We start from the raw sequence: 14,151 nt of genomic DNA, 5'->3' as shown, positions 1-14,151 counted from the left end.
TCACTGCTCTCAGACCTTTCTCACAGAGCTTCTTCTCTTCTTTTCTTTAGTACCTTGCCCTCCCCACTCCTGCCTCCTTCCACACGCACACACATGCATATAAACACCCACTCTCCAGCCCTCTCTGAGCATAAAATTACTGCCTTTTCTCCCTGCCTCCCTGCAGAAGAAAAAAAAAAATCTCATATCTTCAGCTCCAGCAAATCCTAGTCCAGTCAGTTTTCTCCCCATCCTGCACCCAGCCTCTGGAGATGGGACCCTCTTCTCCCCTCCCCACCCCCAGTCACACCCTGAGACCGATGGCCGAGACCCGGCAAAACTCCCGAGCTCCAGTCACCAAGATTTTGTCTGGCTCCTGTACGCAGTCCTCGCTTATCTGGGCATATGGAGGAGCGGTGTTTAGGGGAGCCTGGCTCTGCCACCACGGCACTGCTCTCCTGTGGTCTCTACTGAACGAGGAGATGGGCAGAAGTGAGTGCTGCCCGGGCAGCTCCCTGCTGCTGCATGCTCAGAGCAGACGGTAGCAGCATTGCATCTCGAGCTCCATCTCCATTCACTGACTCAGAATCAATAATTGCACTTATGTGACTGCTGGAGGGGAGAAGACTTTTGTGGGGCAGAGACAGCAAAGGCTGGATGAAATTTTCCAGGGGCTTCTCACTTTTCATCAGAATTAACTTTATGCCCACCTACTGGTTTGAAAAGTGCTCCTTATGTTATTGAGACATTTTCATTACAGGTTTTTAAACAAACAAGCCATTTTAAAAAATGTCAGAATCATCAATTACAAAAAGGCAGTTGCATAAGTGCTGGAATAAACTTTGCTCTTCTTACAAAGGCGATGTGAAAGCTAAAGAGGGTCAGATGAGAGGTGCATCCCCGCTAATATCCTGATTCTGGCAGTAGGCACTGAAAGATGCTTTAGAAGTGAAGTCATAACAAAATTGCCTGAAATGTCTCTGTAACCCCCATTAGTTAAAGGTTCACAAAGCTCCTGGAATATGATTTATATGCCTGGAAATGTTTCTTCATCTCTAATGCAACTCTGGATATTTTTATTTTATACCATGCATCATAGGAGAAACTCAGAGCACTGACAAAAAATTGATCTACGTGTGATTGAGCACAGATTTCTGTTTTAATGTATACCGCACAATTGGACATATATGGTATTTGGCCTAAATATCTTAAGCTGAACTCCATTAGGCTTCTCTTCACTAACATTTATAGTAGTTATGCTGGGAGTTGCCAACTGCAATAATTATTGGACTTTACAAACTTCTAAAATTACTATTTCTCCTTTTGGATGGGGAAATTCAGGTATAGGGATGTTAACTAATTTGTTCAAATAAAATATTTGCTAACTGTCAAGAAAGATATTCCCATTCTAAATATACAGCAGAAATTGTATCTTAAAATTCATTACTTAATTTATTATTAAATTTTCAAAGGGTTTAAAATTTTCTTTAAATTTTAGCTTTAAAATTTGTTCTCAAACAATAAAGGCAAACTAAAAGCTGAATTTCTGAATTCTCAGATTTTAATATAGATTGTATTTGGTTGCATGAATGTGGAGGCAGAGGTGATTATGCATTCTTAATCTATTTAATTTTTTAAACAAAATGAAAAAACCCCTGAAAATCACCTAAATGTTTACTCTTTGTTTTGCTAATTGAATGGTATAACAATGCCCTATATGCCAAACCAACAAAATTAAAAGAAATTCAAAGGTGGCATGGCTGACCTTGAAAAGTACAGTTCTAGATTTGAATTTCAGTAGTCCAATATGAAGTTCCCACTTTCCTTGTCATCTCTTTATATAGAAAAAAGCTCTTTCCCCCCTCTCAGATCATTCTTCATGTTAAGAAATAAGATACGATTATTTATTGAGTGAAATAGTACATGAGAAGATGATGACTATTATTTTCAATGATATTTTTGTCTGTTCATACAAATAGCCAAATCATGCAAGAGAGATGTTAATTACATTTGAGAGGAGAAAAGTTATTTCTGCAACTACAGCGTTTTTGGCAGCCGCTGAGTTCATTGCACACTGCTTACTCATCTGGCAACTTGCAAAACTTAGAAAAATGTCCTAATAAATGTGAGGATTACGAAAATACATTTATCATCTTCTGGCCTATGCTAAACATCTGCAGATTTTGTGTGATGGAGATGAGATCAAAGAATGTGTTTATGGGCTTCCAAGACTTGTCATACACACCTGGTTTGTGTACGACAATAGGAACTGTAAAATGGGGTAAAAGCGTATGAGTATGTTATCGTAGGCAGAAAAAAATCATTTAACATTTCTTCTGCCTTTGTATTTTGCACACTGCAATATGTAGTTTTAGTATCCTTGTCTATGCTTTTGGCCTTCGTGGGCATGTTTTCCATGGCATCAGACCTTGAATTAATAGAAAGTGAGGCTGCACATACTTGAATAGTTTGTGTTCCAAATACTCTCTCAGCTTTTTCACCTTTACTCTTTTATATTTTACTTTACCGTGTTTCTTGATTTCTGTATGATCTCATTCTCTGTTAAAGACACGGCACCTTTGAGCACCAGAAGAGCCGCGTTCACTCTTGTTACGGAGACCTAGACTGGCAGCTTAGGTTAAACAGAGTGTGTGTGATTTGTGTGTATGGTTTGTGTTCCAGTCGTCCATAAGAGACAGGTTTGTTTATATTATCACAGACTGTAGCTGCATTATGTCCTCTCTTCCCATCAAATTGCTTCACCTTTAGGTCAAATAAAACCATAACCGCAGTGAAAATCTGGTCAAAGGTGAAACAGTTGGATAAAAAGTAAGTGCTGTACGCGTGGAATCTGGCATGGCTGGTCACGTTCAGACCTCAGCCATCTCTAACCAAACACGTTCAACTTTCTGTAGTGAGTGCTGGAAGAGTTGCTCTAATGGCTTAGCCATTAGAATTATCTTACCACGTATAAGCAGATCTGCTTATACACTTTCTCCCGCAGAAAACTATGCGGCACACTTACATAATCCAGAATTTCACCTATTTACATTTTACTGTTTCAAGTAGCAAGCAGATAGTGTCATTCTTAGGACTGATACACATGTCAAAATATAGTGTCAAGAAATGTGAATTCCTTTCAAAATGAAATAAGTGCTATAAACCATGCATACTATGAGTTGTCTCCTGTGTATAAATATGGATTTTATCAAAGCAAAATGAAAGATTGCTATTCTGTTCAGATTCCTGCTGCATTTCTGTGTATTATCAGGACTTGAAAAAAATCAGTCTTTTGAAGAAGAGTCACTATAGGAAAGAAAACAAGTTACATATATTATCCAATCCTAATATTGGTATATACTTTATGGACACCAATAATATCGGAACCAAAATATTATAAGCGCTTGAGACGAAAATGAATTTGTAATCATCAGTATACGGCTGAACTCAACCATCAGACTTCTTATACTGTTGTTGTGTGAATGGTTAAATGAGAGAAAATTAAGGCTATTAAGTTTAAAAAGGTTTTTACCATTTCCTTTAAGTGTTCATGAAACCACAAGTGTGAGGTTTGAATTAAGCTAGGGGAAACAAATATCCTTAAAATTGTCAGAAAAGTGTTTTTATTACACTAATGAATCAATCACTGCTTGCTGTAATAGATGATAAGGAAAAACAAAGGAATCTATTAACATACTCCTCTTAAGGCATTAAAGGAGGAATGTGGTTGTTTAAGTAGGCGTCTAATGTCATTTAGAACAGCCTTGGGCATTTGAGGTGTTCATATGGGACTTGCAGGTACGACACAGGACATAGAGGAGACTGCTGCCTGGAAGGGTAGGGGGCGGCTAGGTGGGATCTCTGGCACTTTGAATGGCAGTGGACACCTATGTTTATGCAACAGAATTGCACCCCAAATGTTGGTAGTCTCACTTGTCCGCTGGAGACAACCTTTTCCTCCCTATTGACACCATACTTGGGGATCTATGTAATGCTTTGAACCACCTCAAATTAAGGTACTAAGCCTAAAGCTTGAGATAGAAGATTCCCAAAATTACTAAATTATGGCAACCTTCAGGGCTAAAAACCAAGATATGGAGTCAAAGAGCACTGAGTGCCATCTGTACTAGTAATGCAAAACCAGCATCATCTCATGAAGTTAGACAGCATGTGAAATGAAGACAAGAAGTTCCTAAGAATTTTTTTTTAATTATTCCTGTGACTTAAAGAACATACTGTCCATTTTCAGAAGTGTTTTGAAATCCAAGTTAGATGCTCTGCTGTAATTGCTCTTCCAGTTTGTATAAAAAATTTTAATTGAAGACTTCAAGGGAATAGCCAAATGACAGGGCTAAAAAGAATCAATAGCTCTCTTCGTACCTCGAGGAATATTTATGCAAAGTGGAATGAATTTAATAGGAGAGATTTGTATGCAGTGCTTAATGAATGCTCAGTAGCCTGATAGATAGGCAACATGGACTCAAGCTCTAACTCCGTATCAGGCAGAACAGATAGTGACATATGGATTTTCTGCACCTCAGGGAGAACACAAGGCTATCGAATACCACACCAGCCAACCAAAGAAATCTGACAAGATGCACACAAAGACCTCAGATGTAGACAGTAACAGGGTGCGGTACACAAAATATGGATACATTTTTTTTAGTCTAGGCTCATCTCTGTCCTGGTTATCATTCAATGAGTACCTAACAATCTAGTGAGTACCAAAAGAATAAAAATATGAAGAAAACACTAAAATAGGAACCTCATGGAGATTGGAATTCAGTAATTTTGTGACAGAAGTGGACACTTTTCCCAGGTCTTTGGTTAATGTAAGAAGAAATTTACAGGTATGACTGTGACCACTGTAGCAAGTTCATTTTACATGAAAGCAACAGAAACACAAAAAATAGAATGGAAAATTAATATTAGAAAAAATAGCACAAGTACTAAAAATTTCTCACAACCTAAGTGCTATCTTCTGCCTACTTTAAAATTTGAAAGAAAGGGGGATTGAAAAAGAATATCTATCTGCTACCAAGTTCTTATTGCTATTAATATTCCCAAAATGCAAGTATTATTTTTAGTGTCAACATCAGGCATTCAAAACTACAAGTCATATCCCTTCCCCCAGCTAAAGTGACAGTCTGAATACATGATATCAAATAAACAGGAAAATTGGCATTTTTTTCTTTACTTCCTGTTTGAAACCTCTTAAATATAATGTGGTCATACTTTAGAGATTTCCTCTGCAACTAGGGGAATAGAAACTTTTATCTTGTAAAATTTAAGCTAAGATTCACATTTATTCACTTTAAAAATAATAAGAGAATTTAATTATCTTTAAAGAATTCTGGCTACCTAGTGATTCAGGATAAAATTGTGAGGACTAGCAGCATTGCATCAGTCTACCTTGGGAAGATTCTCAAAAGTCAGGGTTGATTTTACCTATATACCTCTTGAACAGTTTTGGCATTAGTTAAATGACATAGGCAAGCTTTTATGGTGAGAAGTAAAAAGTGGATTAAATGTGGGATGCTGTATACTGTGCAAAGGAAAAAAAAAAGTGAAGTGCAGCCCCTAGATGTCCATTCATCTCAGCTAAGAACCAGCAGGGCATCTATTATCTGCATCCTCATGTGGGGTGTAAAGACCACAGCATTCACATTGCAGTTCCAGTCTCAATGCCCTCTCAATCTCCTCTCCTTGTAAAGCCAAATTAAATTGTGAAATGAAAGAAGACTGGTTTTAGAAAACCAGGTTGAGGTTTTACTCTTTAACTGACAACTGTTTGTTATTGCTGTTAGTTACTTTACAAACTATTAATTTTCCTTCTCTTAACTCCATGGGATTAATAACTTCTGGAGAGAGAGAGAGAGAAATCTTCGGTCTTAGCTAGACTGAAATGGGGAGACAAAAGACCACTGCCTGTTCAGATGAAACATCCTAGCTTCCAAACAAAGCAAGGATGTTAAGGGAGGCTGATAACACATGCTGGTTTTAAGCATGCTGCTCCACTCTCACAGACCTGACACATGGCATGAGTTTGCAGCTGCAAGACTGACACTTGATGAGGCCTTGGTATATATTAAAAGCGTGTTTTAGCCTGAAGGTGCATAAGGATAATGAAAAGATACTCCTTCCTCAGCAGCACAATTTCTCATGTTCCTAATGCCATGTCTTAATTTTTGGAGGCCAGTCTTCCTGGTGCCACTGGATGAGGTGGTGTCAGGCAGGTGAGCTAACTCAATTTCAGCCAGCTTCTGGAAATGGAGTCCTACATATGTGTGTGACCAGTTCTACACTGAGCTCCTTCTCAATGAGCCTCTTGAGATGACAACTGTGGCAAACAGTTGGCTACCGGGGGAGGGAATATTGTAAAAGAGAATATTGTCAGATGGATCTTGACTGACAGCATGTGAGAAAGACATGACCTGTTTGAAAAAGAAGATAGGTACAGCGGTGTGTGGTCACAATACACTGAGTCCTTTAGTGATATTCTGATAGCATTCATGTTCCCAGATGACTGCCAAAACATTTTTTTAATTTTTATTTTTTTAATTTTAACATATTTGTTTCTTTGGATTGAAGGCATTCCTTGTGCATATATAGAATCATAGAATCATTTAGGCTGGAAAAAACCTTTAAGATCATCAAGTCCAACCATTCACGTAGCACTGCCAAGTTCACCACTAAACCATGTCCCTAAGCACCACATCTACACGTCTTTTAAATAGCTCCAGGGATTGTGACCCAACCACTTCCCTGGGCAGCCTGTTCTATTGATTGACAACCCTTTTTGTGATGAAATTATTCCTGATATCCAATCTAATCCTCCCCTGGCGCAACTTGAGGCCATTTCCTCTCATCCTATCACTTGTTACAGACAGGAAAGACCAACATCCACCTTGCTACAATATATATAGATCACCTTTTCTGGTGTTGCTGAAGATGGACAGCTTGCATTTCATCTGATCTGACGTTAGGTGACATAACAGTTTCTTCAACTGAACTGATAATGGACAATCAGGGAACAGAACTAAGGATCTGTTTGAAATTGCAAAAATGTATCCTTTTGCAGATGTCCTTAAGTCATTCTGTCTTGAGTACTCTCCATTTTACAGAGGTTGTGAGATATTAGTCTTACTGTGCAAAAAATATACACGAATGATGAGTAGATAATTATTCCCTAAGCTCAGTGACATTGTGACCCGATAACAGCTTTAGTTTTGCTTTTATTCAAGTGAATAGCAACATTTATGACTCCGTGGATCAACAAATGTGTAGTCTCTCCAATTTGCCTGCATTTAGACTAACCTCAGATTCTCGAAAAATTCATCATGTGTAGAAGATTGTTATGGGTCTTGACAGTAGGGCCACAGATAGCAGCAAGGCCATGGGTCGCTCCTTCCAGTATTTCTAACAGCTGGCTCATTCCCTTTGGAGATCTCTGAGGTGCAGTAGAAATTCTGGGTGGTAGATGTGGGACTGATCGCTAGACTCTAGATCTTTAGTCTCTAGCCTTCATCTTAATACAGCCATGTAGAAGTGGTAGATGTCTACTCATATGGTAGGTGTAGACATCTGTCTTGTAGAAATCTATATCTGTTAGCTGAACCTTATCTTACATTTATGAATTTTTATCTCCAGAATAGACTAACTAATATAGTGAAACCACCATTCCTGAGAGAAGAGCATCTAAAAAAGCCCAAGTCTGCATTGTTTACAGATGATTTAGCATCTTGGAGCTGGCCAAGTGTATGCTTGGCTGGTGAAATGAAAGAGCATGTTTCCCATTTCTTGATTCACACTGTTGAGCTATGACAATTCATCACAGATGTATATACATTTCTGGAAAGTTCAACCTGCAATGACCATAGCTATTTATCAGTCAGAAGGGTCATCAGCAGACTCAATTAACCACTTGTGCACCATGTCTTTGAGCTGTTTCCTGGAAACTTTCTCTAAAGGAACTGGAACTTTCTGAAATGTGCAGAGAAGCTTCCTCGAGCTTGATTATGTGGGAGTGTTTCAGTTAATGTAGTCCATTGAATAACCTTGAGAATTGTAGGAAAGTTTTTGCCTTTGCAGCTTGAACTTTTATCTGAGTCAGCCGCAGGCCTAAATCTTTGTTTGCCTTAGAACAGCAGTCATTCAAAATCACTCACTGTATAAAAATCTTTTCATGTAGATGCAGTCTTTTAGCAGTGACGTTCCCTCAGCATTTTAATGGGATACAGGGGCCTCTTAAATGCAGACAGTTTTCTATCGGCAGCGTGAGGCTTCAGACAAGACAAAGCAATGTAACCTCTCAGGAAAGAATGTGGTATCAGCTCCTAGGCTGTCCTGAAGTAGACAGAGATGCTGTGGAGTGTAATGTTCATATCCAGCAGCTTGATTGAGCTCCAAATGCTAAAACATGTCCTAGAAAGGCATTTGCAGTATTATTAACAGCCATTAGCTCACAGATGCTAGATTTACACGAGGGCATAATAACCCTTAGGAATTCTGAAACATCTGGCAAATGGGATCAGGAATGTACTTTTGGCTGGTTTTGACTAATCCACAAGAGATGTGGTTCCTCTGAGTCTGCTTGTGAGGTTTGTTGTGGGTCTGGGACAATTATAGCTACCTCTTAGTGCCCAGTGCGGGGCACTGATTGGTGGTGTTAGATCACCAGGACCTCAGATATCTCTTGTTGCATCTCAGTGCACTCAGTTTGCCTCACTGCTTTAATTGTTTCATAGCATCACAGCAGTGCCACGTCACTCTCAGGCAGCTACTTCCATGTTCCAAGGGATGAAATCCAAAATTGTTTCATTTTGAAATCATCATTTGATCACCTGTGTTGTGATCATGTTAAAGGGTGACAATAACATCTTACATAGATTCACTCTTCTCTTTCAATAGCATTTGTATCTGACCCCTAAATTAAATTTTAGGTGGAGAAGTAGACCAAAGTTAGAATATTAGTTTTCTATGAGCTTGTTTCTTTAACAATTAGGATAAAGTACAGCATTGGTGTCTTCAGCCTGTGGCCAAGATCAGGTAAGATGAAGGAGATGGTGCATTTTCTTCTTTTTTTCTCCATATCTGATGAAGGTCTGAAACACTAGGATTTTGTTTACCGCACGGCCAAAAAAGAGTATCAGCCTTGCAAGGCAAAGGCTCCAGCACCTGTGGTTATCCCTTACACTCAGGTGGCTTCACAGATCATAGTGCCATTGTCCTCAAGCTTTCTACTATGGTGCCCTACTGCCACAATATGATATTTTCATCATTTATCAAAGCCTCCTATGACTGTGATCATAGCTGGAGTGCACATAAATTGCACAACGACACACAGTTCATGTCAAAAGAATAAATAAGATCTATTTTAAAAGCTCTATTCATCATCCAGTGATGCCTACCTAACAAACAAAAGGCACATATGTAATTTCAAATAGTTTCAAAACATAATATTTTAACAGCTTTATGAACAAAATGCTATTGATGGAACCTGGGAGGCTTTCATATCTCCAGTTGATTAGACTGTAAAATGGCTGAATAGGGAGAGAAATCCTACTTCAAGAAGTGAAAATGATTGGCTATTAGGAAATAAAAGCACTTTGCTGAACAGTACTTTTTTATAAATATTCTGACCTTAAATATCTTTTTTCAGCTTACCATTATCATATTTAGAAATCACTTCAAATATTCATAGAATATTTGTTAGATGTCGCAATCATTAGCCTGAGATTCTCCAATTACTTTACATCAGAACTCTGTCACTCTTCTGAAAAATGAAGACATTTGAGGCCAGAGTTTATTCTGAGATGTAATTTTGTACATATCTGGCTCACGTAATTATAGAGTGATTATATATTCGAATGTACATTTCTGTCTTGCATTCTTAATATAGTTGAACTAATTACCTTAGAAAAAAAATCAACGTTATTTCTATGCATTTCAAAGCCCATTTTTCCTATATATTCTCATCACAATCCATGACTACAATAATCACCATCGATAGTATTATGGCATCTCTAATCGATTTCAACATGAAAATTTAAGTAAGTTGCAAGGATACTCTCTTTTCCACAGAAAAGAACTCCATACGAACAAGTTCACCAATAACCAGCCCACACTTCAGAAGGATTAGCAAGTAACTATGTTTGAGTGCTGGATCTGAGAATGCTAAACCATGACAAACAAGGAAAATTTCTTATGCAGTGTATTAGGTAATATGAAAATATTAGGAAAAATGAAGTTCATGTTACTAAAATCTCCTGAACTTCAGGAAGTCTGTTGTACCCTTTGTTCACTTAATCAGCTAATTTAATTTTGCCTTTGGGAACCAAATTGCATTAAGTTAAAATGGCAACAAGAACTGAGAATTAAAAAGCTGTTAGACTAATTTTGTTATAACACTAATGCCAAAAATTTTCTACTTTTTTCTTACATTTTACTTCTTTATATAAATTATCTGTTTATCTATTTGCCATCAGAAACATCATGCCAGCTGTAGTATAAGACGAGGCAAATTGTGGTTTTTGGTTTTTTTTTTTTAAATAATGTTTTTCACAACCTTCACACTTCCTACTTGCAAAGTCCTGGAGAGTCCTACCGAATAAACTAGAGTTCAGGGTGATTTATTCCAACCTACGATAGTCCAGATCATTCCTTTGCTACAATAAAAGAAGGATGAAAGGAAATTTCGAGAAGAATCACTTGGGACTATTCCACCCACGTTATTTCTGCCTGCGTGTGTTTATGTGTCTGCCTCCTGTACTGTCACACACTAAAAGGATCCTGCTCTGCTGCTGTGGTCTGTCCACAGTGATCTGTCACAGGCTAGGAAATTGTCTTCACAGTGACTCTGGCCACCATGAACTTGGTTTTCTGCAGAGAAAACATAAATCCCAAAGTAGCATTTCTTCTATAAAGTCTTGGTGAGAAATGGAAGAAAAAATTATGCACATGTCCCAGTACCAATATGCAGCCTGACTGCTATCTGAGGAACAAGTACTGCTGGGGAAAGACGGTACACCGCGACAGGGCTGCACAAACACACACAGGGCTGCAGTCACTGGTAACCAGCTGCACCAGTGAAAATTCCAATTGGATCTAAATAACAAAAATCTTCACCATGAGAGTGGCTAAGTATTGGGACAGGAGCCCACAGAGGGGGGATCTCTGTCCTATAAAATTTTCTGAAGTCCCATGGATGAAGCCCTGAGCAACCTGAACCAACCATGAAGTTAGCCCTGATCTGAGCAGGAGGTTGGTGACTGGAGGTCCCTACCAAATGAAATGATTCTATTATTCTCTGATTGTCTTCTACAGGAGATGATAGCTGGCTTGGAAACTGAGTTCATCTTCCTCCAAAAATGTCTCATCCATACATAGACCTGATGTGACCCTGCAAACGTTTAAGACAGTGGTTTGCAATCTTTATCAATCTGTGGACATGAAAATATTTCCAGTAGTGGTCCAGATCTTAAAAGCAGCTTTAAATCTCTTCAGAGGAAGCTTCTTTCATTTAGTTAGTTTTCACAGATTCTTTCTTAGTAGGCCACAGATGCCTACGTGCCCATATGCCACACTGAAAACTCTTGTTTTGATGGTTCTAATGAGAGCAATGTTGGATCAGACTCGACTTTGATTATTTTGCAAAATCATCCTTCCTAAAGAAATAAATTTGCACTTAGTAGTCTGTACTCTCTCTGCCTGTCTCCCTTTCCATGCACAGACTCCCCTTGAGTAAACAGCCTATACACCAAAGAACATCATATCCCATTTTTATGTAGGAGAATGCAGAGATCTTTTCTCCCTTAAAATATTGTGAAATGAGAAAATTAAGCTACTTGGCATTATTAGAAAGAAAAATTACAATAAAGTTTTATCTGAGAAGCTTATCTTTTCTTATAGAGCAGCTGTTTTACACATTAACACAGAAAGTCATATGGAAAAACGTATGCATTCATGGAGAGAGTGAGACTCAGAAATCTATGTCATTCTACTTCCCATATAAAACAACAGAGGAACCATCTTAATTACCTGTTTCCATTTTCCCATCTTGTGCTGCAGGCCCATCAGGAATTACACTCTTCACCTGGAGAAACTCATCTGGCTCATCCCCACCAATGATGGTAAATCCAAAACCCATGTTGCTTTTCTTAAGAGTTGTGCTGAGGAAAGTCCCCTTCAGCTGTGATGCATCACGGGTGAAGAGTGGTTTTTCTACATCAGTCAACACAAACAAGAAAGACAAAAGTTCTGATCTAGTCACAACACAGTGGGGACAGCAGATAGCAATATTGGCTGACAGCAGGTGACAGTGTATGAAAACCATGGAAATAAAGAGAGCAGGCATTCCAGGAAAAAAAATTATTTGTGATTTCTTGCATTAATACAAAGCTTAAAATGTATTTCTTATCTATGGCAGATCAGCCATAAGTGTGGAGTTATAAATATTCTTTCATATTAGGAATACATTTAGAAGTGGATATTGTGTAGCTAAAATAATTACAACAATAAAAATGATCTGTGAGGTAATTTTAAAACCTCTTTCCTAACCTGTAAATTCAGCTTTGTCTACAAAGTGATACCTTCTCCATAATTTCCCTCCCAACCGCAATAAGGAAAATATCCATCCCCTGAATATCTTATTCATTTGTTAACAAGCAGTGCTAAATATTAGGTGAGCTTTTCTCTCCAAACACGTGGGGTTTTGGCATCCAACAAGTGACACACATAACTGCTGTGCAACCTTTGCGTCCCCTCTCCGCGTGCCTCGGTGTGCAGTGTGGGTGGCGGGGGGTCCCCGTGCCTCTCTCCCGTGCTGCGCTTGGTGAGGAAGGGTGGGAGGAAGGTGCAAAGGTTGTGACTTCAACTGCTCTCCTTTCTCCCGCAGCGGTGGGGCTGGGCTGGCCGGCAGCGGAGGACATACCGTGCAGCCCGCGCGTCCCGGCGGGGTCGCGCCGGCACTGGGACAGGTCATTCACACTGCGGGACCTCTTGGGAGCGGGGCGCAGGTGGGCGAATTTGGGTCTAGGTAAGGTTGATGAGGAGCTTTCTACTGTCACAAAGGAGAACAAGCCTCATTCTCTGGCTATAACCTTACGTTAAAGTTTATTCGTCTACCAATACTGTTTGCTGCTTATACAGCTCATTTTAAGCACATTAATTTTTACGTTACCAAGAGGCTGTATTCTTGTAAACTCCTATAACACAGTGCTTGAGGCTTTTAACTTAATTGATGCTTGCTAGATGAGCTAGCTTAGAAACATACCAAACATCAATTAATGGTAATTTAGAGAAAGTACAATTAATTATTTCAGTGTTGCCAACCTTGGGTGCTCAGGAGACAGTTGTACATTCCCAAGAACAGAATTTATTATTTTTTTTAGGAAACTACTTTGGGGCTCTTATTGTGCTTTCTGTTTCTGAGCCTTTAGGAAACAGTAGGGTCAACCTTTATGTCTTTTCTCTGCATCTCTGAAGGTTAGAGTATTTTAGGTGGCTCACGAGTCCCACAACTCTGGAAGCTCGGACATTTAGGGAAGAAAAATGCTGGGAGATAGGTGATAACATTGTGAGAATTGGCAACACTACTCTTTTAATCAGACTATGACAAAATCATTGTCACATAAACAGGAGAGCAGGATCTTTCATCTTAACTAAGATAGCTGACATGGTACTGTACCTCGGAAACCTTGGGCCTGCATAGGCTTTGTTCCAAGTTCTGCGTTGGGCATGTTATGCTGCTGTAGCTTCCTTTTTGCTTCTAGGACAGGGTTTTCAAATTGTGTTCTTCTATTTATGTGGCTGGAAAAAATTTGGTTTTGATTAAAAACTGGGTTCAGTTGGGGAAAATGATCATTTTCACAGTAGGATGCTGTATGTGACTTAGGTGTGTGTGGTTAGAGAGCAAAACCGCTATGAATCCCCAACGGACCCTCATACTCCGCACAATTTTGTTGGGGATGAGAAATGCACAATCTAGCGCATTGCATAATGAACAGCACCGAGAAGTGTCCTAACATTTCAATATGTTGAACTCTGCTACAGACAAATGGTTTTGATCTATGGGACTACATATTAAACAGCAGTACTGGTGAAGCATGCTACAATGACAGTTTTCCATGTCTTTAGCACAAGCATTGTTCTGTGCATGATTCAAAGGGTCTG

General features: G+C 39.0%; 1 protein-coding gene across 6 annotated transcripts in view; it reads right to left on the bottom strand.

Moving 5' to 3' along the window:
* Positions 1-14,151, bottom strand: part of MAGI2 (membrane associated guanylate kinase, WW and PDZ domain containing 2) — a 776,571-nt gene that overhangs the window by 136,672 nt on the left and 625,748 nt on the right. For all 6 annotated transcript variants that reach the window (XM_054828768.1, XM_054828739.1, XM_054828749.1 and 3 more), the window contains exons 8-9: positions 13,667-13,788; positions 12,019-12,201 (exon numbers count right to left, since the gene is read on the bottom strand). In XM_054828768.1, coding sequence (XP_054684743.1) covers positions 12,019-12,201; positions 13,667-13,788 — 305 coding nt within the window. The remainder of the gene's footprint in view (positions 1-12,018; positions 12,202-13,666; positions 13,789-14,151) is intronic.

The sequence above is a fragment of the Grus americana genome, chromosome 1 (genome assembly GCF_028858705.1).
Source record: "Grus americana isolate bGruAme1 chromosome 1, bGruAme1.mat, whole genome shotgun sequence".
NCBI classification, from domain to species: domain Eukaryota; kingdom Metazoa; phylum Chordata; class Aves; order Gruiformes; family Gruidae; genus Grus; species Grus americana.
This window is presented reverse-complemented; position numbering and strand designations above follow the sequence as displayed.